This window comes from Camelus bactrianus, chromosome 1 (assembly GCF_048773025.1).
Source record: "Camelus bactrianus isolate YW-2024 breed Bactrian camel chromosome 1, ASM4877302v1, whole genome shotgun sequence".
NCBI classification, from domain to species: domain Eukaryota; kingdom Metazoa; phylum Chordata; class Mammalia; order Artiodactyla; family Camelidae; genus Camelus; species Camelus bactrianus.
The window spans coordinates 2,524,333-2,547,527 of record NC_133539.1 but is presented as its reverse complement, the minus strand read 5'-3'; the positions used below and the strand labels follow the sequence as shown (position 1 = coordinate 2,547,527).

At 60.6% G+C, this 23,195-nt stretch overlaps 1 protein-coding gene across 1 annotated transcript; it reads left to right on the top strand.

Annotated features, from left to right (window-relative positions):
- Window positions 1-865: 865 nt before the first annotated feature.
- Window positions 866-4,243, top strand: CRYAA (crystallin alpha A). The gene is made up of 3 exons (XM_010966528.3): window positions 866-1,232; window positions 2,470-2,592; window positions 3,461-4,243. Exons 1-3 carry the CDS (start codon window positions 1,044-1,046, stop codon window positions 3,668-3,670), a joined length of 522 nt encoding a protein of 173 aa, XP_010964830.1. The 5' UTR covers window positions 866-1,043; the 3' UTR covers window positions 3,671-4,243.
- The last annotated feature ends 18,952 nt before the right edge of the window (window positions 4,244-23,195 follow it).

Below are 23,195 nucleotides of genomic sequence, written 5' to 3'. Positions count from 1 at the left end.
GTCCACAGACATGAGATGGACGCTGGACAGAAGCTGCGCTAGGGCCCGGTGGTGGGGTGCAGAGTGACTGAGGAGCGTCTCAGGAGGGCTGCGGGAGCGGGGCCCCCTGCGCCGTGGGCGGGGCTGGGTGCTGAGTGGTGGTAAGTCAGTATACGTCTCCTCAGAGGCCAGGCTCCTGAAAAAATACGAAAGCCTTAAACCTGGGAGCGACCTGACCACGGAGACAGGAGCAGACCGGTCACCAGGCCAGCAGGGTTGGGCGCCTTCTTTACTGGCCGTGCCTCTGTCCGACCCCAGGTTCGCAGGGACAGTGTCCAGAAGAAAGCCCAGGATATGGGGTCTGCGTGTTTGTAAATCCACACCCACCTCCCCAGCTGGACACGCACAGATCCCACAACAGGGCTCCCTGGTGCCAGAAGCACGGGCACCTTTTCATTTCTTCTCTGCATTTTCTGTCCTTCTGGAGATTCTTCCCAGAACGCATGATTTTGGGGATCAGGAAGAAGTGACAGAGGTAATTCTGTTTGAAAACACAATGTACTCTCACATTGTAGCTCTGGGATTTGGGGACCACTCGTCCAACCCCTGTGCCTCAGTTTCCTGTCTATGAAACGGGGGCCCGAGGCCTCGCTGGTGGGGAGGCCATGGGATCACAGGGGACCACGTGCGCAGACGGCTGGTATGATCCCTGAGGCACACACCTTCCCCCAGGATGGGGGAGAGGAGTCCCCACTGACCCCCAGGTGGGTGGGGGTTGCAGAGCCATGCCGAAAGGAGCTCCCTGGGGACACTGGGTGTCCAGCTCCCGGCTGGTGAGAGCAGCAGGCTGGGGCTGGGAGCGGCGGGCGTGCAGCCCAGCCCCCGTTCCTGCTGACTGGGCAGCCTCCCTCGTGAGCTCACGCTTTCCAGACAGATCCCCTAATCCTTCCTTTCTGTCCCAGGCGTACATAAGGAGGGCCTGCCTCCCTGTTCCCCACCACACTGCCCAGAGGCCCCTGCCGGACGCCCCAGCAGCCCCAGCCCCTGCAGTGCCGACGGCCGACATGGACATCGCCATCCAGCACCCCTGGTTCAAGCGTGCCCTGGGCCCCTTCTACCCCAGCCGGCTGTTCGACCAGTTCTTCGGGGAGGGCCTGTTTGAGTATGACCTGCTGCCCTTCCTGTCGTCCACCATCAGCCCCTACTACCGCCAGTCCCTCTTCCGCACCGTGCTGGACTCCGGCATCTCTGAGGTAAGGGCTGCTGCCTTCTGCGGCGCTGCCCCCGCAGGCCTGGGCCGTGCGGAGGGGAAGCAGGGATCTCTGAGGCCCAGCCCGGGGCAGCCGTGGGCTCCACCTGCTCCCGCCTTGTTTCCTGGATGGTGACATCCTCAGGGCCACTTCCCTACCTCCCCTGACCTCCTCCCGCCCAGACGCGCAGAGGCCGGGCGGGCTGTCCCCCAGCAGATCCTCCCCTGCCTCTGAGAGGGGGGCCGGCAGAGGACCCGCCTGAGCCCGACCACAGTCTTTCCTCCCATCAGCTCATGACCTGTATGTGGTTGGTTAAGGCCCCCATCGCATGCTGGGAGCCCCCAGAACAGCCCCGCCAAAGCCAGCTTGATGGTGGACAGAGCTTTGTGCTCAGGGGCCGTGCTTTCCCCCCCAGCAGGAAGCCTGGGGGTGGGCTGTGCCGCCTGAGGTCCCGCCGCAGAGCCGCAGAGCCGCAGAGCTGCAGGGCGGGCTCCCGCCAGGTCTGCCCGGCGCCGGAGACCAGGCCCCGAGGGGACGCAAGGAGGCCCATGGCCTTCCCTACCCCTGAGCCCCTGACTCCCCCAGGGTCCAGCATTCTGGAGGTGCCAGGTCCCACGACTGCAAAAACAGGGGCCTGCCCAGAGCTGGTACAGCGGTGGTCACTCCAGGGGCCAATGGAGCCGAAGCGCCTGTCCCGTGTGAGGGTGAGAGGAGAGGGGATGAGGCACTTTGTGTCTGAGGAGCTGGGCAGCCCATGCGGGCACGCAGGCTCACCACGTCCTATTGCAAAGATGGGCCCAGGCTGTTTAGGGACAGGCGAGTGGAAGCCAGGGCCGCGACCTTCTTCCAAGTGCGCAGTCCCACCAGCTAGCCAACCAACCCATGACCAGCCGACCAACTCATAACCAGCTCTGTAATCATAACCTGCCACTCAGCTCATAACCAGCCACCTAACACGACCAACCAGCCCCTCAACCCGCAACCAGTCAGCCAGCCGGCCCCTCACCAGGCAGGTGCTGGGTGTCAGCCTAGTGTCCACCCCGTCCTGAGTCCCAGGCCCTCCGTCCCCCGGGCACGTGGAGGGAGCGCTCAGAGACCTGACCTGCAGTCTCTGTCCCGAACTGGGGACCGAGCCCCGGCTGCTGCACTCCGGCCACTCCAGCCAGCCCTGCAGGGGCCACGGCAGTCTCCCTCCCTGAGCTGCGGTGCGGCGGAGACCCATACGAGTGCCTGGTTTCAGGTCCGATCCGACCGGGACAAGTTTGTCATCTTCCTGGACGTGAAGCACTTCTCTCCCGAGGACCTGACGGTGAAGGTGCTGGAGGACTTCGTGGAGATCCACGGCAAGCACAACGAGAGGCAGGTGAGCTGGAGCTCGGCTGCGCCCCCTCCCCGGGCAAGTCCGCCTCCTGGTGACCTGCAAGCCGGCCCCAGCCCTCCGCAGCCTGGGCAGCGGGCCGTCAGCCAGTGGGGGACTGCAGGGACCCCCACCCAAGTACGGCTCAGCATCCCTGGCTCTGTCCAAATCCCCCGAGTGACTGGAGAGAGTAAGAAAGACCCCAGCAGACGCTGGCGCCCAGGGGACGCGCCCTGCAGGGCTTCACCCCAGCCTCACGTGAGAGGACCGTGCTGCTGGGCCTGTCAGAGCCCAAGAACTGGGGCCCTGCTCTCTCCAGGGGGCGGGGCACAGCCAGGACAGCGCTCAGGGACCAGGGCTTGGTCCAGTGGTGAGAGAAGCTGGTGGTGTGGGAGAGACCCCACCCCTGTCTGCTACTGGGCCCCTCTAGACGCCCAGACACTTTCCTGGGGCCTCAGTCTTTCCCCCTGGAGAGGTGGGAGTGGGGCCTGGGGACCGAGCTGGGTCCAGACCGTCAGGAGGAGGGAATGCCGTTGGGCCCAGGCATGGCTTTCTGACCTGGTTGGATGGACAGCAGGGACTTGATCCTCGCTGGTCAGTGGGGCCACAGGCAAAAGGAAAGCTGGACCCCAGGGCAGGGCCAGGGACGGGACCGTTCATGGGATCTTGGAGTGAAATTAGTCTGAAGCGCCAACCTTGTGGGTGCCCAGACCTCCTGCAGGAGGCAGGGAGGTCCCGAGGTCCCAAGGCCCCGGATCCAGGCCAGCCCCACCCCTGCCTATGACAGTGTTGTGGGTTTGACCCTCGGGCCATCCTGGAGGGCCTCCTCCGCTCCTGGCGGTGGCCTCTGTGACCCCCTTCCCGCCCCACCCAGGATGACCATGGCTATATCTCCCGCGAGTTCCACCGCCGCTACCGCCTGCCTTCCAACGTGGACCAGTCCGCGCTCTCCTGCTCCCTGTCGGCGGACGGCATGCTGACCTTCTCTGGCCCCAAGATCCCGTCCGGTGTGGACGCCGGCCACAGCGAGCGGGCCATCCCGGTGTCGCGGGAGGAGAAGCCCAGCTCTGCACCCTCGTCCTGAGCGCGGCCTCAGCCTCGGCTGCCACCCACTGCGGCCCCCGCGGCCCGTCCACCTGGGCCTAGGCAGGGGCGTTGGTCTCCCCTGCTTTCCTCTTTTTCGTCTCCTTCTCCTCTTCTCCCAGGGAATGCAGGTTTGAGAGAGTAGTCGGGGGGGCTTGGGGCCTTGGCCTGCGGTGCTGAGACCTCAGAGTGACCCGGACCCCAACCCCGGCCGGCTGGTGGAAGTGACCTCCATCCCCGCTTCGTAGATGACACGCCGCCCTCCCGAGGCAGGCCTGTCTACGCCAGCCGGGAGGTCGGGGAGCACCCTGGCTGAGCAGTCTCTGGATGACCTCTGGTCTCCCGGGCCAGCCGGGCGCGTCTTGGCCCTCGGTGGCGGGTGCCCTCATCGCGGCCGGGCCGGGTGCTGTGAGGTCCGTATGGCGTGGGCCCCCGTGCGCCTGGGCTCCCTGCAGCCTCCATCTCTCAGACCACCTTCCCTTCAACCTCCCTGTATGTAGTGCTGCTCCTGGGGCGTCTGGTCACCCATGAGAATGCAGCTCGTGGCAGTCAATAAAGAGCAGGTGACAAGCAACTTGCTGTGTGGTGGCCGTGCTGTCTGTGTGGGGAGTTTGGAGAGCAGGGGGGAAGGCGCCGTGCAAAGCGTTGCTGCGGCGTGAGGGGCGGGTTGAGGGGCCCTCGGGGGCTTCTGGTGACCAGGGCTGAGTGGCCCACCCAGAGGGGGTGGCCTTCTCACTGTCTGCCCAGACCCCCGAGATGGGGGGAGACTAGCATGAAGGCCAGCAGCCTCCAACAGGGAGGCGGCGGGGGCTCAGCCAGGGACCCTGCCGGCTGCATGGTGACCGGTGACCACGGGGAGGGCCAGGTGAGTGGCCAGATGTGGCCTCCGGGAGCGGAAAGCAAGCAGACGCCACAGCTGGACGGGCACGGCTGGTGTGTCAGGCCGTGTAGAGGCGCTTTCCTGGGGAGTGGAGGCCAGGGGCCTTGGGGACCCTGATGGGGTGGTGCCCTCACGCCTCCTCCCTGGAGAAGCTGGCCACCAGCAGGGGAGGACCCGGGGGAGAATCTCAGACGGTGATCCCTGCCCAGCACGCAGCAGGACAGTTGCTGCCGTGTGGGTTTTAAGTGGAAAGCAGGGCATTCGTGCAAACCTACGCGCGCTCGCGCACACACACACACACACATACAGACACACACACACATGCCCTTGTAGCTCTCGGGCACTCTGGTCCCCATCGACAGAAGGGTCCTCACCCTGTGGGAACTTCTCCAGACTCCTCCCCCCACCCTCCCTCCGCCCAGCTCCTTCCAACAGGAAGCCCCTGCGGCTGTCCTGTCTTAACCAACATCCATGGAGAAGAGGGTGCCCCGTGTGGGCAGCAAAAGTGGCCATGGCACTTGGGGGCTGCAGTGGGTGCTTTTGAAGTTTGGAGTCTCTGAGGCCCTCTGCCCCCCCGGCCTCCCCAGCTGTTGTCAGAAGATGGCTTTGGTTTTGCACAGCCTGGCCCGTCGTCGCACGGCTTGGTGGGCTGGGGGCCTGCCGGCCTGGCTGCAGCCAGAGCTGGGCCGTTGTTAGACACCGCTGGTCTTGCATTCACTGCGGTTCTTGCCTCGGCCTGGTAAAGGGCTGAGCTGTGATCCCCAAACCCACCTGCTGAGGTCCTCACCCCTGGCACCTCGGAATGAAACTGCTTTGGAGATGGTTAAGGTAAAAGAGGTGGTTAAGGTAAACGAGGTCATCAGGGTGGGCCCTGATCCCGTAGGAGGGCGTGTTTATAAGAAAATGAGACCAGTACAGACACACCCAGGGGGATGACTGCGTGAGGACATGGGGAGGAGGCGGCCATCTGCAGGCCCAGGAGGGAGGCCTCAGGGGAACCAAGCCTGCAACAACTTGCTCTCAGACTGTGAGGAAATGAACTTCTATTGTTTAAGGCTCCCACCTGTGGTAGGTGTTACGCAGCTGGAGCGGGCTAACACAGGCCTGAAGACGCAGCCTTTGGCCCTCTGGCGAGGGGTGTGCAGCCAAGCGGGAGGCCCAGGGAGTCCTGGATTGAGCTCCTTGGTGGTTTGCAGGGAGTGCTGGGGCTCAGCCCAGGCAGGGAGCTGAGAGGACTTTCCCTGATGGCACGTGCGCTGGGAGACCCCGTCTTGCCTGGCCTCGTCTGAAACCACCTCTTCTGTCTCAAGTCTTATTCGAGATCTCCGGGGGGTGGGGGGACCTCATCCCACCAAACATGAGACTGGAATGTGGTTACGTGGTTCTGGATCAGGAATGGGCATGTCCCCTCCTGGGATCTCATTTTTGCCCTGAGCAGCAAGATCATTAGCAGCAGCAGCTGCAGGAAAAGCATTAACTGAGCACCTACTGTGTGCCAAGCGCTGTGCCAACCACACTGGCAGCTGGCAGCTCCCGCGCAGCCCAGCAGCCTGTAATGGGTTCCACTGACAGGGAGGAAATCCAGGCTTCCAGGCGGAGTCACCTACCTGATACTCCCCATGGGCGAGGGCCTGGCCGGGCCCCACCCTGTCTGTCCGACCTCAGAAGCAGGACTGGCAGCCACTGCCTTGTGGCCATTATCATACAGCACCACCCTCAACCTGTCAGGAGGCAGTGAGCAAGCCAGGCTGGCCCTGTTCTGCAGCCCACTTGCTGTGTGACCACAGGCAGATTTATCAAGCTCTCTGAACATTGGATTCCCGTCCTCACCAGTTCGCGAGGATGGTGGACTAGTCACTGCGATTCCAAGAGTCACCACTAGGTGGCAGCAGAGGCCTCACTTTGGCCGCCAAGACCTCGCCGGAAGGAGGAGCCGAGCCTGTCTCAAAGGTCACCTTCACGGGTCCAGACCGCGGGAACGGCCCAACACACATCCTCAGAGGGCCTCGCTCGAGTGGGCCTGCCCGGCCATGCAGAGCCCTGGGAGACCCCGTCCTGACCGGGGGCGCCGACATCCAGCAGAGGACACTGAAGCAGACATAAAATCTCCCACGGGGAGCCAGTGGTATTTCTTTATAATAAGCAGTTTTTGTTTCATTTGCTTGTTTGTAAAAGCATTTGAAAAAGAGGAAACCACTGCCTGGCAGGCCAGCCCTGCGCTGGGGGTCCCCGCGGCTCTGGTGGAATTTCCTCCCGCGTAGAATGACGTGGTGTGTCGGCCCTCCCCCGCCGCTGGCCTCCCCGCTCCCGTGGCCTCTGCTGGGAAGGCTCCCAGGGCAGCCTCCGGCCCCGCCGTGTCCCAGGAGGGGCCGGCCCTGGCAGCTGCCCCAGAGCCTGACACAGGTGGCCAGGTCAGGGGTCAGAGGTTCCACCAGCCAGATGATGGGCTAGCCGCCCGCCAGCAGGCTGAGACCCAGAGGCTTAGGCACACATGTCAGACCGCACTTTGAAAGGGGGCGGCAGCAACAGGCCCTGGGAGCTGCCGGTCAAGGCCCCACCTCCTCCCTGGGGCCGGCAGCCTTCTCTCTGCAGGGCAGGCACCTGCCACCCAACACCCCACTGCGGCCAGCAGGACGGGAGTGGGGGTGCAGAAAGGGAATTCCCGCTCAGGCTGGGGCCAAGCGAGGGGTGGCCTGGGGAAGGCGGCAGCTCCCCCGTGGCCCCCATCAGGGCCAGCTCCTTGGCGGCTGGTGTGGCCGGGCTGGGGGCTCTGCTGGTGTGTGGTTTCCTCCAAGATTCTGGGCCTAGGATTGAGTTTGCAGGGGCAGGGGAGGCTGGCTGCTGTCACGAAAACAGAACCAATTAGAAGATATGCATGTACGTGCGCACACATGCCTGCACACACACGCCTGCGACACACATGCCTGCACACACACGCCTGCACACACACGCCTGCGACAGCCCCAAGCAGGCTCTAGACTCTGCTTCCTGCCTCCTGTTGGCTTCCCTCTGTGTCAGATTTGTACTTGAACTTGAACTTGAAGGCACACTCATACAAAAACATTTCTTGCCTGCTTCTCCACCTTGAGGGAAACCTCCCCGCGTGACCAGCAGACACTCTCACATCGAGGTGTTTTAGGGAGACCTGACATTGTGTGTGTTGCTGAAGCACCTGGTTACCTTCTGTTGCTGGACACTGGGAGGGTGGGGCCCCTGCTCAAGGGCATCTCAAGGTCACAGGGACAGAGTGTGAGGAGCAGGCCAGGCGGCGCCTTCTTCCCGGGAACTGTCAGCCTCCTGATGCCCGCAAGCACTTTCCTTCACCCCCCCACCCCAATCCTCGCCTCCCCTGGAGCCAGAAATCAATTGGAAAAAAAAGGCCTGACTCAAAAATGCAGCTTCCAAAGCCTCTTCAGGTGGAGCCTCACTGCATTTAAGGGAAGGTCTGCAGACTGCTAAGCATGGGGGGTGCACGGGGCCCCATCAAAGGAGACCATTCAGACCTGGGGGACCGAGGTGGGAGGTGGGACGCCCACATTCCATCCACATGTCTGCAGGAACCTGGAAGCCCCACGCTGGCCCCAGCAGCTGTCAGAGGTGAGGAAGGGGGCGGTTCCTGGAGAGGCCGGGGCCAGTTTCCTCCCAATGGCGGGTAACAGAGATGTTTGGGGTTTTGTGTGCAGGTCTCTGCTGAGGCCTCACCCGGGCTCACTCGGGGGTACCTACCAAGGGGCTGCTGACGCTTCTGCTTGTTTGCTGGAAAAACCAAGTTAAATGATTGCTCTGAGGATCCGGGGCCTCCGAGGGGGTTCTGGGGTGTGAACCCCAGCTGTCCCCTCCTGAGCCCACCCTCCCTCTCCTCGCTGCCCGTTCCGGCAGCCGCTGTAAAGCCCGTTTCCTCTGACGGGCAGCCCAGGTCCTGCAGGGCTGTGCTGGTTTCCTGGGGCCGCAGACGGCCACAAACTGGGCAGCTTCAATCAACAGAAATGTATATGGAGACCAGAAGTGTGAAATCAAGGTGTGGGCAGGCTGTCGCCCCCTCTGGGGGCTGGAGGGGAGGGCCCTTCCCGCCTCTTCCAGCTTCTGGTGCCGCCAGCATCCCTGGCTTGCGGCCCCCTCCCTCCCATCTCTGCCGCCCGGCCCCACGGCCTCCTCCCTGGGCCTGTGTCTCTGCTTTTCTTGGAAGGACACCAGCCGCTGGATTTAAGTTCTTCCCGGGGATCCAGAATGATATCATCTTGATCCTGACCTTCACTACATCTCCAAAGACCCTTTCCCAAATAAGATCAGGCCTGCATGCTGTGGGCTTAGCACTGAGACGTCTTTTTGGAGGCCACGATTCCACCACGACAAGCACCGCGCCGCTGACTGCCACAGCCCCTGCCTGCGGGGACAGCCCACGTGCGGCCCTGCACCTTTTCCTGGAAGGGAGCCTCTGAGGGCAGCGGGATGGACACCAGCCCATTTTAAAGAAGAGGAAACTGAGGGCTGGAAACGTAGAGCCAGGGGGCAGGGGGCCTGCGGTGGGAGCCCCGGCTTGGCCACTGGCCGGGTAACCGGAGCTGAAGTGCTGCCCACGAGTTGAAGGGCAGCTTCCTAAGGTCCCTTTATGAGAAGGTTCTGTGATGCCTGGATCTCCTGATCTGTGAAAGCGATCTTGATGAAACCCGCACCAGGCCAGGCCGCTCCCGCGGCCGCCCTCGAGGTGGGATGCTTCCGCATTAAGAGTTTGGTTTGGAGTCACAAAAACCAAAAAGAAACCAAGCTAACACAAAAGAAAATTATCAAACCAGTAAAATACCACGTGATATCACTTATACGTGGAATCTTGAAAAAAAAAAAAAGACGAACGGACTTATTTACAAAACAGAAACAGACTCCCAGACAGAAAACAAACTTACGGTGACCCGAGTGGGGACGGGGGTGGGAAGGGATAAACTGGGAGTCTGGGATTTGCAGATACTGACTGATACATGTGAGACAGATAAACAGCAAGTTCGTCCTGTGCGGCCCAGGGAATCATATTCAATACCTCGTAGTGACCTGTGGTGAAAGAGAACGCGGAAAAAAGTCTAATGCGTTCACGCCTGACTGAAGCACCGTGCTGTGCACCAGAAACTGATGCAACCTTGCAAACTGACTGCTCTTCAATAAAAATGAAAAAAAAAAAAAAAGAGTTTGGTTTGTATGCATCCATGTGAGGTGGCCCCAGGAAGGCTGGTGCCCCCGCCCCCGCCCCAGCTACCCCAGAGCCCAGCCCGCCTTCTAACCCTTGGAGGCCTGTGCTTCTGGTTCAGGCGTTGCCATGGCAACCCTGGGACGTCCGTCTACGGACGACCCGAGGTCCAGTGTCCATCAATGATTGACCTATTAACAGACTTGTGGGGTTGTGGGGCAGCCGCTGCCCCAGGCCGGGGCACTGCCACCCACGGAGCCCCAAACATTCCTGCTGGGAACCAGGAGACGCTGCAGGCGCCACTCAGGGTTCACAGGTTCAAGTCCCCACCCTGCCAGCAAGGTGGTCCTGGACCTGAGTCCTTGCTCAGGGATGCGGCCCCCAAGGCCATGTGCAAAGGAGGACTTGACAGGCCCTGGTCACCTGGTGGGGGGGGGCGGGTGAGGGAAACTGGGGCCTGGAGGGGGCTCTGGGTCCCCACGAACCCGGGGGCAGGGCACACCCGGACAGCTGCATGACATGCCTCCACCTTCAGCTTATTGGTCCAGAGAGGAGAGCCAGGCCGTGGGCGATGGGGGCTCGCCCCCCGCCCCCCATTTCTGGTGAGAATGGAGGAGGGCAGTGATGTGTGGTTTCTCTGTGTCCGTGTGTGCACGTGGGGCCTGGTGTTAAGGGGGGATGGGGAAGGGTCTACATAAGAAACTCGGTGCCCTCTGACACCTCTTCCTGTGTCCTGAGGACTTGGGTGTTTTAGGATAGGGTGTGTTTCTGGGGTGAATCTGCCAGGCGGTGAGTGTGCATCTCAGGAAACAAGCCGAGACCTGCCGTGGGAGGCGGGGAACATTCCCTCTGGTCCACGGTGCACTCATGGATCACAGGGAAGGGCCGTGCTCTCCTTCAGCCCGGGCATCACCAGCCGGCCCAGGAGCCCGCACCCTGGATGGTGGCCACCGTGGGTGTGCTGGCTGGGAGGTTAGGGAGGCTCCAGAGGGCAGCAGTGATGGCTCTGACAGCTGAGGTGAACAGGATGGGAAGTGGGGTGCCTACAGACCCCCTTTGGCAAGGGCTGGGGGCTCTTCCCATTGTTCCCCGGCCCTGCCACAGCTCTCCCTCTGCTCCTGGGCCCCTGGGCTCACCACCTTGGCACGTCCCTCCCCTGCTGCACCTGGACCCCGCCCCTGAGCCTGGGGTTTGATGGGTGGGGAGTCAGGGTGGGGTGGGTGGGAGCCGTGAGTCCACGTGTGGCTGGGTGACTTCCCTCCTGCACGCTGAATGGGGGTGGGGCTGGGGACACTGGGCCACAGCCCCCTCCCTGACTTTCTCATAAGTGCCCCCACTGGGCACCGAGGGTCCTTTCCTCAGGTCACTGGGGCCCTCACCTGACTCCCTGAGCTCCAGGCCCGGCCCCTCCCTCTGCCCACACCCGGCAGCTTCCACACCTCTCTCTCCTCTGGCTCATTAATGGGATTTAGGGCAAACTGATAGACTCGGGCCCCTGAAGGTGTTAACTCCCTGAGTGGAACGATTTCCGTTTTGGAAAACCAGGAGATGCAATCCTCACCCAGAGCCACGCCCTCCTCCCCCCCGGGGGTCCTGTGGGGGGTCCTGTGGGGAGCCCGTGGGAAGAGCTGGGTGCCGAGGTAGGTGAGAGGGAAGCCTGGGCCCAGGTGCCTCCGGGAGCTGCTCACCTGTCCTGGGCTGCACCCTCCACCTGCAGGGCGGGAGTGACCTGTGGGGACTGAGCCGTGGGTGTGAATGGACCCAGGCTGCCACGGAGCCAGCCGTGTCCACACGGCCCCGCCGCCGCTTCCTTTTTCCTGTCTTGTGTCACACCGCTTGGGCCTGACTCAGGCCAGAGGCCAACCCGGGGGGGGGGCTCTGCCTTCTGAGAGGCTCACAGGGGCAGTGAGGCTGGGGGTGGGCCTCACGGGCAAGCCTTGATGGGCAGGGGGGTGGGTTCTGCCCCCTCCCCGTCCGGGGGCCGCCCCTGCGGAAGCTGTGCAGAGCCTGCTCCGGGGGGTGCGCTGCGTCCGCTGGCCCGGCGCCCTCTCCTGCCTCCGCTCCCTCCTTGCTCTCGCTGCCCTGGGCTCACACTCCTGAGTGTGGGCTGCTTATCCTCGATCCAGGCTCTGCTTCCTGGAGCAGCCCTTCCCCACTGCACCTGGGCACCTTCCAGGAATGAGGTTCCCACCCAGCAGGTGGGAGATGCCAGCTGCCTTTGTGCCCGGCTCCCGGCCACGTGGCAGTGGAGTCTCTGATTAGGCCTGTGATGTTAGGGCTGCAGGCGGCCCCCTCCTCGTCCCCAGCCTCCAGCTGCCCGGTGCCTGTTTTCTCAGACACACAGTGGGGAAGAGGATGAGGGGCGTCTATGGGGACAGCCTGGGGTGGGGCTCACGTGCACCCTGATGTGGGGCCCGGAATGGCTCCCCTCCACGCCCATCGGTGACCCTCCAGTGGGAGGTGGGGGTGGGGCAGGGCCGGGAGGATTCTGGGGATACGGGAGTCCCAGGCTGACCGTGCTCCTGGCACCATCCCAGCAAGGCCAGCTCTTCAAATGCATCCACCCCCACCCTGTCCTCCAGGTCCTAGCCGGGGTGGGGGGTGGGGGCAGGTCCTCTTGCCGGCCCCACTTTAGGCACCAGTTGAGGTTTGGAGAGGACAAGGAACTTTCTAGGTCACGTCTGGCTGCTGAGAAGCAAGGGGGGATTTAGATCCCAGGTCTGAGCCCCCAGTCTGCTCTTGGCCACCCCTCCTGGTTCCCGGGGGCCTTCAGGGCCCTTGCTGCCCCAGGGACCCCACTCCTTCTGAGGCCCGGCCTTTTCTCCTCTGAACAGCTGGGTGACCGCAGCCTCAGGCGGGGAGAGGAGTCCCCGGGGCCCTCCCAGTGGCAGTGGCCGGTGGGGGCCTGGCTTCAGGGAGGGAATTGGCCCAAGCCCCCCAAAGCTGCCAGCTGGGAAATCCCTGACTAAGAAAGGGCCGGGGGCTTCACCCAGAAACTCCTCTGCCTGCTCCCCCATCCCTGAGGGAATCCCCAGAGGGGAGCCGCCAGAAAGAGTGGTTTCTTGTGGCCCTCCTGACCTGGGAGGACAGTGGCCACACCACAGCACCCACATTTCCTGCCTGGACGCCCACTCACTGCAACGTCCTCTTCCTCCCTCAGCCCCTCCTGCGAGGGGCACCACGGCTGAGCTCCGTGCCCGGTGGGTGGGGATGCTGGTGAGGGGACGCAGGGCCCCTTGACCAGCAGCCGACACGGGGCCCCTCGCCTGGGGCCTCTGGGGACTGTGGGTGGCTAGACGCTGGGTCAGTCTGAGCCACGGGCCCTCGTGCGGGGCGAGGTGGGGCCGGGTCTCCCGCAGTGAGGATGTGGGGGCGGGGCTGGGTGCCTGCCTCTGGGGCCAGCAGGTCTGGGTGGAGTCACAGGCTGGGGCTTTGGGCTTCTTGCCTCAGTTTCTGAATCTGTCAAGTGGACGCTGACACTGACCTCATGGGGCCTCTGTCGCCCTGGCCCTCCCAGTGCCCAGTTTCCACCCAGTGGCCGGAGCGACCCCTGCCAGACAAGAAGTGTCCCCAGCCCGCTGGAAATGCTCTGAGGAACCATGGGTGCCTCCGTGGCGCCAGGAAGTGACACTTGCTCTCCAGATGGGCCAGCACCCCCTCACTGTCAAAACGCACATCCACGCAGGCGCTGAGGTCCCAGGACAGGGCTGAGTCCTGGAAGAGTCCCTGGACAGAGGCAAACCCCGGGACAGTGTTGTTTAAGGAGCCGTCCAGTCCTGCTAGACGTGAGTGGGCCCAGCGCCCTCTGAGGAGGAAGAAAGTCTGCTCTAGGGCCTACGAGGTCTTACTTCCTTCCCGACCAGTCGCACTCTGCCCCAGGCACCCTGCCTCTTGCAGGCTTCTGCCCCAGGACCTTTGCACGCTCAGTCCCTCTGGCTGGAGGGCCCTTGTGAACGGCTCCCTCCCCTTGGGCCCCGTGCTCTCTTGCTGGAGGGCCTTCCCTGAGCGTCCAGCTAGGCAGCACCCTCCCAGCGGCCTTGACCACACCTGGCGCTCTGACAGCTCATCCCCCCAACCTGACCGGACATGAGCCCCGTGAGCACAGTGGTGGGGTCTGTCCCATTCACTGCTGCTCCTCCGGGGCCTTGGGCAGAGCCTGGCTCCACACAGGTGCTCCGTAAATTCTGTGGAAGGAATGAATGAGCAAACGAATGAATGAATGAATGTGGGGATGATCAGAGGTGCTGTGATGACAGAGCTCAAAGCTGAGAAAGTCCTGGAAATTACCGCGAGAAGAGACGCTCCACAAGCTCCCCTCACCATCGCGGCATAAACCCCTCCGCTAACTTAGCGGTTCTCAGCCTGGCTCGTCCTCAGTTCCTGAGGAGGTTTTGAAACGACTGATCCAGGGCCACCCCCCCCCCGCCTCCCCGTTTGGACACAGTCTGGGTGGGCCTCTACAGGTGTGTTGTAAAAACCTCCAGGTGATTCCACGTGCAGGTGGGGTCCAGGACTCAGCTTTGGCTTTATTTCAGTGCTCTACCAGTTAGAGGGGCGTTGTGGCTAATGAGCGGGTCTGGCAGGTCCCATCAGCCATTCACTCCTGAGTATGAATTAGCGGAGGAGCCTGTTTATTTTCTGTCGCTGTGCTGGGTTAGGCAGGTCTGAGGAAGTGGAACGTTTTCTGGCTGGGAGAGAGAAAAGAGGAAGCGGTGTCGGGACGAAGCCCCTGGGAGCAAGTTCGGATCAGGGAGGGGCGGCTTGAGGACTTGGAGGCAGGGAGGAAAGGAGCCAGCTTTCAGGACCTGGAAGGGAGGCTGGTCCTGCTTTCCAGGTGTTTCTCAGGACCAGACTTAGGAAGGTAACCCCCACCCCCACCCCCACCCCAAGGGCAGAGAGAGGAACCTGGGGTGCTCCGGGCCAGGGCTGATGACCTCGTGGTGACAGTCAGTTGATGGCTGGGCCTTGCAGACTTCTCGTGATCGTCCCTGCCATCTCTCTCTGACCCCCCGCACCCACGTGGATGTGCCCTGGCAGCTCTCAGTCTACAACGCCCTCCCCACTGGTGGTTTGACCTTGCCAATGTCCTGCAGCTGTGGTTCTCAAAGCCGATCCCTGCACCAGCAGTGGTTTCTGAACCTGGGCAGCCCTGAAGCTGCTGGGCGGGCTGGGTTCTAACAAGCCCTCCAGGTGACCCTGTGCCCACTGGTCGCAGAGCTCTGCCTGAGAAATGGATGTGACCCCGTCACAGAAGGAGGGGATGAGGGCTGAAAGAAGACTTGTCCCTGCAGCCCGGGGTCTCTGAGCGCACGAGGTGTCTCTCACACCCAGGGCCTCCTCACCGCTCCGCGCCTGCCGTCCAGGTGAAGCCTCCTGCAGGCGGCCCCTGGGAGCGGATGAACCACATCCCCTTCTCAGAGCCCGGGGGTCTGCGGGCCACATCGCTGAGCAGCGGGTGACCTCGAGCAAGTCACGAGGTCACTGTCATCGGTCATCCCAAGCCTGAGCAGGGGCCAACAGACCCTGTGCCTGCACCGTGAAAGGGGAAGGCCGACAACCTTAGACTGAGTCTGAAAGTAGCAAATCAAAAGCAGTGAGCTGAATGCATTTCACCATTTTAAAATTCAGTAAAACGTTCTTTAATTAGAGCGTTCGGTCTTCATGTTAACGCCCTTGGCAGTCGGTGCACGGCTTCCTGTGTGCAGGGCCTTCTCTTGCACTGCTGGGGTGGGTCAGCCTGGGTGCAGGGGCTGGGTCCTGAGCCCTGCGCCCTGGGGAGAAAGCAGTGTGACTGGGGTTTGTGGGGGTGAGCACCTGGACTGGGTATCAGAAAGTCTGGCTGCCCAGCAGAGCCACTGAATGAATTCCAGGGTGGCGGGCATGAGTATTCAGCTGTGGGCAGAGCGGGGGCCTGGCCTATTCCACATGCCCAATGTGGTGTCTGGCTTTGGGGCCAGAGGCCAGGGGTGCTGGATCGCCGAGGTTCTACAATTCCTTCCCGTGGCTGGTCTTGCAGGTTCCAGGGGGCCCCGGCCAGCGCGGAGGGAGGCAGGGCTGGGTTCTGCGAAGGGGCAGATTCTGGTAGGCAGGGTGTGCAGGTCTGAAAGCCCGGACATCAGGGCACCTGGATGCCTGGGCTATGTGCCTTCATCAGTAGGTCCCGTCCAGGACAGGTGAGAGTTTAGGACGGGAGCAGGCCCTGAGCTCGCAGCGGGGAACCAGGTGCTGGGGTCAGGACGCCTGGAGCTTTGATGCTAGAACTAAATGTTCCCAGCATCTCTGAGAAGCTAAACTGATCAGTCCATCTTACAGCCCAGGAGACCGAGGCTCCATGGCAGCCAGGCAGTGCTGGGTCCAGGGAAGGCCTGGAGGGGCACGGACAGCTTCTCTGGGCTGCCCCAGAGTCGGGGTGTGGTTGTGGTTGGGGGTGGGGTGGGCAGTGCACATTCTTGGACAGGACATCAGCTGGTCTGGGGGGTGGGCACCAGGCTCCCGAGCCCCCACCCGGCAGTGAGGACAGGTGGCAGAGTGGGAGGTGGTCACCTGTTCAACCCCTTCCAGGTCCGCCTGGGTCCCCCCTCCTGGGAGAGGTTGCAACCCTGCCTAGAGAAGGGGCCCTCCCCACCGCACCCACAGTCACCCAGGCACAGGCCTTTGACTGTGGCTGTAAGAGGGACCTGATAACCCTGGTTCCAGGATGGTAACCCTGAAACCAGCCCAGCCTGGGCCACCCTGGCCTCTCTGAACCTCAATCTCTTCTACTGACCAATGGGAATCTCAATACGGTCATGGAGTTTGGCGACCAGACAGAACTCTGCAGGTCAGTGGTGATGGATTAGGATGGGCAGATTCCTAGGGCCAAGGAAAGAGGGGCACAGACACATGGTAGGAAGTCCTGGGTACCAGGCGTGGTTCTTCTAGGCTTACTTGTGTCCTCACCTGCCACGGGGGTGGAGCCTCCATGGCCGTTCCTGTGCTTTCTCCCGTCCTAGGACACAACCTTCTGTCTTGGCAAGTGTAGACGCATTGTAGACGCATATAGCCCACGCCCGAGGAGGCAGTGCTGGGGGCTGACCCCATTCCTGCCTGTCCTGCAAACTCAGCCCCTGTTCATGCCCAGCCCCGGTGAGGTCTGTCGCCCTGTAGACACGCACGCACGTGCCCACGTACATACACGCACATGGAAACCCGAGGGAGGCGAGCTCTCTGCAGAAAGGGCGAGGTCATCGCACGTGGCCATTTGAGCCCTGGGCTGCTGAGACCCACGCCGATCGCCGCTCAGCCCAGTTGTCGCAGACCAGCCTTGGGTTTAACCATACGGGGGCTGAAAGAGACTCAGGCCGCCCACGCTGCAACATTGGTAGGAGGAGGCGGTGCCACGGTTTCACATCCACTGAGGAACAGTCGTGGGGCCTGGGATGCTGAGCGTGTGTGCTACGTGTGCACGTGTGTGTCTGCGCTCTGGATGGCACCTCCATGCACATGCACAGGCATGTTTATCTGCAGGTGTGCATACCTACGAATGTGTAGACATGTGTGTGTATATCCCCTTGGTTGAAGTGCTCTAATTCCATGACAATGACCCCTGCTTCCTTCAGAACTCTGTGCTGAGAGTGGTTGCAGCCTGATTTTCACAGGGCGCCCCTGTCCAGGGGGCCCCCCCCTTTGAAGCAGAGCTCGTGTTTCTGGGTGGGCTATGAGACTGTGTGCAGAAGGCCATGTGCGCTCAGCACACACAGGGCTTGGTCAGCTGAGGGAATATGTGCACTTGTCACTTAACAGTGAATACTGCGTCCTGCCCAAGGCAGACTAGTGGGTTCATCCACTCATCGACCCATTCATTGACTCACTAGTGACTTATTGGGCATTTACTGCATTCTGGGCTGGCCTGGTTTGGCGAGGCAGGTCCTTGTCCTTGGAAGATGCTCTACTGGAGAAGGAGGTAGGGGAGGAAGGAGGCAGACAGGGTATACATGGAAAGATGCAGCTATTGAGGAAACCGATACCTTAACCAGACCCAGGAGGAGGGAGACAGGTGGCCTCCAGCATTTGTTCCTGCAGCAGTCAGGAGAGACTGCTTGTGCTGCATAACAAGCATGCCTGAATCTCAGTGGCCTAGCACAGCCTTGCCTCTGACACTGGGACCAAGGGCTTAGTTATGGTTGTTGCTGTATGACCTCACAGTGTGGCATTATATCCTCTCTTCATTTTCAGTGCCTCTTCCTGAGAAAGGGACTCTGCTCCCCAATGTGAGATGGGCTGCGAGTGAAGAAGAGAAAAGTGGGGCTCGTGGTTTCCTGCCCCAGTCTGGTGCCATGTGGGGCACCCAGATGTATCATCTCATTCATTCACTGTAGCCCTAGGGCATGGGGGTCACTGTGACTGTTTTGGGCAGGGGAGGGGAGGGGGAGGTAGAGGGACATTCCTTGGGGAATTCTCTATGTGAAGAGTCACAGGACTCTTGTGACTTTTATTGAGGGAAACTGACCCAACCTCAAGCATGGGCCAACCCCAGGGTTTCCCAGAGATGGCAGTGGGTGTGTAGCTGCCTCTAGACCCTTTCTCTGTCCTCAGGGAGCAAAAGAGGAGGTGTGCAGCCTGTGTTGTTGCAGTAATTCAGGTGGGGTAGGGTGAGATGGTTCTGGAGTCCTGCAGAGTCCTACCCTTTTCATCAAGGAACAATACCAATGGTCCTGGTCTCCCTGACAGCTATTCAATCCAGAATATTTATTGTAGTCCAAGCACATAATAAGGGTCCAGTATATAGCAGTTCTGATTGTTCCTAGATTAGAGCCCAGGGCTTGAGAACTGTCACTCTTTAAGGATGTGTGGCCACACTCATCTCAAATACACTCATAAATATCCCAGCCTTTCTGTTGGCAAGTGTGACTCCGAGGTCCACAGGGCAGTGTGGCATCTCTGGTACTGGCCATTTCCCTCTGCTGTCCTAGATCATTTTTGACTGACCCAGACAGTTTCCCAGGAAAGCCACTTGTAACAGTTAGCTATTGCTTTGTAACAAATGAAACAAAGCCAAAGCAAAACCGTTTATTTAGCACATGACTTGCAGGTCAGGAGTTTCTGCTGGACTCAGTTGGCGGCTCTGCTGGTCTTGGCTGGGCTCTCTCATGAGGTGTCTGGGAAGGTCACTTCAGGTCAGCCAGCACCTGTGCTTCTAGACGCTGGCTGGCTGTCCAGGGGATGCTCATCTCTGCTCCTCTGGCAGCCAGCCAGCTCATGTTTTTATGATCCAGGTAAGGTCCAAGAGAGGACAAAGTCCTCAGGGTCTCTTGAGGTCCAGTCTTGGAGCTGGCTGCCATCACTTTGACTGCCTTCTACTGGCCAAAGCAAGTTGCAAGCCCCACCCTAGATTCAAGGGGAAGGGAGCTAGCTTGCACCTTCTGCCATCACACCGCAGAGAGTCACACTCCAGGGAGGCCTGGGATGCCAGGGCTACAGTCAACCCACCAGGGGGCTCTTTAACCCTCCGTGTAGAGGGATGGGCTCTCATCTTCTCCCTTCTTTGGTTTTGCAGCTGAGCTGGTAGCCCAGCCATGCAAGACACTTCCTCCTGCCTCAGGGACACTGTGACTCAATGTTAAGTCTTCCGTTGGGACTTTCCAGGCACTCCCTCCCCCTCTGCCCCTGTCCTTGCTCTAAAAACGGAGAGTCCTGTATTTGGGAGGTGCAGGGTGGGTTTTCCCTGTCAAGTCACTGTGTGTGCTGACAGCCGCTGGGTGGAGGGTTCTGGCTGCCTGCCGGGCTGGGGCAGGGCTTGGCTGAAGTCTGCGCTGGTCAGAGCACGTCTCCTCTCTGCTCTGTTTGTCACCATTCGCTGAGGGCCTGCAGGCGGTCTCCAATGTGATCTGTCTGTGCTCATGACACGTGTGGACGGCAAGACATAGGGATGGGAGGGCATGGCTGAACACGTGGGCAGAAATGGGGAGCTCTGCTTCAGACCGAATCTTCCTGGATCTTCCAGCGGAATCTTCCTAAGCTCGACCCGCTCCCTGCGTGGGGCCTTTGGTACCTCTGGGGACACTTGAGGCAGGCCCCTGGGGGCAGCTTTCCTGGGGGGTTCTTGGGCCAAGGCCTTCTCTTCTGGGCCCTGCTCTGGCTCAGGGCTGAATGAGCACATGGGGAGGAAAGGGCCCCAGCCCTCCCTGGGCCCTGCCCTTGGGAGCACACGGCTGATTAGAGAGCATCTGACACCCACCCCCCAAAACTGGCTGAGACACCCTGGCTCCCCCACCCCACCACTGCGTGAGACCACTGGCAGGGTGACAACGGGCATCTCTGGGTGCCCAGCTGTGGGGGCCTGGGGGGGGGCTTGAAGTGGTTGCTGGGGTGGGGGCAGTTCCCACAGTTTCTGAAACTTGCTGGCTTCTTTGCTTTTGAAATGGGTTGCAGTGGGCAGGCCCTCAGAATTGGGGGTTGGGACACTGGGTTCTGCAGGCTGCCCCCTCACCCTTCCCACAGACATCGCCCATCCCTAGCTCCTGTGGGGCACAGGACGATGTCGCCATGGAGCCGTCCCCTCCGAGTCTAAGCAGCCGGCCCCTCTGTGACTGACAGGACACACAGTGGGCGTGGGGATGGGTGTTGTCCTCCAGGCATCCGGGACCCCTGCTGGGAGAGGCTGAGTGGGCGGTGCGTGTCGGGGGGCACCTGCGCTTTGACCCCCCACAACTTGAAGGTGGGGGTTCCTGGGTCAGAACCCCCCAAAATCTTTCCTGCTCTGTTCAGATTAAAAGAACAGACAAGAAAAGTAAAAGGAAACAGGGAGCCGGGGGGATCAGCTGTGAGGGAGGAGGTGAGGGCGGCCCACTCCGGGGCGGCTCTGGGCTCAGCTGCTTCTATGGCTGCTGGACAGGCCCCGAGAGGGCGCAGCTCCTGAGCTGCAGCCCCCCAAAGCCGGGTGTGCTGCTTAAGGGCACAGACTTGCTCCTAGCGGATCAATAAGACCTGGGGGTCTAACCCACAGCACAGTGATTATAGTCATCGGTGCCGTGTTATAAACTTCAAAGTTGCTAAGAGACTAGATCTTAATTATTCTCACCTCAAAAAAAAAAAAAAAAGATAGAGGTATTAACTAATGCAATGGTGGTAATCATGCTGCAATATGTAAATGTATCAAATCAACACCTTGTACACCTGAAACTTGTACAACATTATATGATGATTATACAGTAATATTTAAAGAAAGAAAGCAGAATGTACCTTGGAATCGGGAAGGGGTGGGCAGGTGGGACGGGGGTCTCTGGATAAAAGGGGTGGGGCTGGGACAAGGGTCTTTGGATCAAATGTTTCCATAGGGGTTGGCAGATGAAGAACCAGGGGGAACCGAAGGATAGGGTTTCCTTGCAGAGAGTCTGGAAGGCCCAGGGCCATAGGAGGCACTGAGAGTGGGGCCACCTTGCACCCATCTGTATTTCCCCAGGAGCGTGCTGCAGGTCTACTCTTCTTTGGGTCCTAAGGGAACTATCCTGGCTTCTTTCCACTCAACTGAGTAGGGGCAGTGGTAGGAGAATGCATTTTGGGGCAGAGGCCTGCGTTCCTGTCTGCCCCTGTCTCATTGCTAGCTATGGGACTTTGGCAGATTGTCGAATCTCTCTAAGTCTCGATTACCTTTCCTGTAAAATGGGACTCATAAAATGTTTAAAGATTAGAAGAAGATGTAAAACATTTAGCATACTTACTACTCAGCCCAGAAGAAGGTCTCAATGAATTGCAACAACACCGTCATCACCATCACCACCATCATCACCATCACCACCAACATCACCACCGTCATCATCACCACCACCATCGCCATCATCACCACCACCATCATCACCACCATCACCACCACTATCGCCACCATCGCCACCATCACCACCATCGCCACCATCACCACTACCACCATCACCACCAACATCACCATCATCACCACCACTGCCACCATCATCACTACCGTCATCATCACCACCACCTCAGCACCATCACCACTACCACCATCAGCACCATCACCACCATCATCTCCGCCATCATCACCATTATCATGGTGTACATCATCATGGTGTGTATAGATGTACGTGTGTGTATTTCTGTGTATCTGTGTGTTTGTGGTGTGTGTGTTTGTTTGGTGTGTATCTATGTGTGGTATGTGTGTATCTGTGTGTGTGTGTCTTGGGGTGAGTGTCAGGAAGCCACAGAGCAAGGAGGAAGGGGTTACAATGAAGGCAGGGCAGTGGGTGGGGAGGCTGACCGAGGGGCGTAGCTAGGATGGGGTCATGGCTCCAGCAGGAAGAAGGCTGACCCAGAGGCCTGTGGGCAGGGCCAGGGTGGGGCTGGCTGCTTTGCCGTGTCCTGGAGGAATTCTGACCTGAAGACACAGGGCTGGTCGGGCCAGGCAGGGCAGGCACCCAGGAGGTGGAAGAGGCAGTGGGTGACATCTTCTGTAGGCGGGTGGGTAGTGGGGGGCTTTGTGCTCCATGAAGGTCCCTCTCCCTCCAGCAGCTGCCCCTCCCCGTGGCCCGAGTGCCCACATGGCCTGAAGCTGTGCTTGCGAATTGCCTGCCTCAGCTGGGCCCTGGGGCGCCCTCACAATGAGGTTAGGACTAGCTGTGTACCTAGGGTGGTGTGGGTGCGTGAGTGTGTGTGACAACGGAATTGTGTGTGACCTTGTGTGTGTCCACTAACATGTGAGCATGTCCATGAGCGTGTGAGTGTGCATTAGCGTGTAAGTATGTGTGAGTGTGTGCATGTGTGCACATTGTCCACAAGCACATGACCGTGTATGTGAGTGTGAGTGTGTGTGTGTGTGTGTCCGTGCATCCGTGAATGGACTTCAGAATAGGAAGAGGGTACCAGTCCTGAACCCAGGCACCTGGTCTTTGCAGGGAAATCACCATGTTTGTGGGCCCTCGGGCGGCAAATATCCAGTATTAGCTAAATATCCAAATTCCTGGAGCCACCTGGGAAGGTTTTTGGGGGCCACCCACAGTGTCTCCTCCCTTACAGGACGCAGCCAGGGGTTGACCTCACACCTCAGAGGGGCAGCTGGTTCCCTCTGGGCTGGTTTCCCGTCTCTGCGTCAGCCTGGGAGGTCTGGCTTTGTCCTCCCACAGGCCACTTTAACATGCACACGTGTGGTCTCCCTCCAGGGCACCTTAGTGGGAAGGCAGTGTCAGGGGCTGTCAGTCCTGGCCCGTGGAGGTGGATGCCAGGGCGCTGTGATGGGAGGGGCACCGAGGACGGGTTCTGTGGGGCTGATTTTGACTGCTGGGGTGCCTGCGGGCTGGACAACACTGGTGAAGGTTAAGTGCAGGGCAGCAGTCAGTAGGGGCGTGGCCATCCCGCCAGTCAATCTGCCGGTAGAGCAGTGGCCCCGGTGCCCCCGGGGCGTCTCAGCACGTGTGTGCCATGACTTCCCGGCCAGCAGTGGAGCAGCATCCTGGCACACGGAGGCAGAGGGCGGCCCCTGTACAC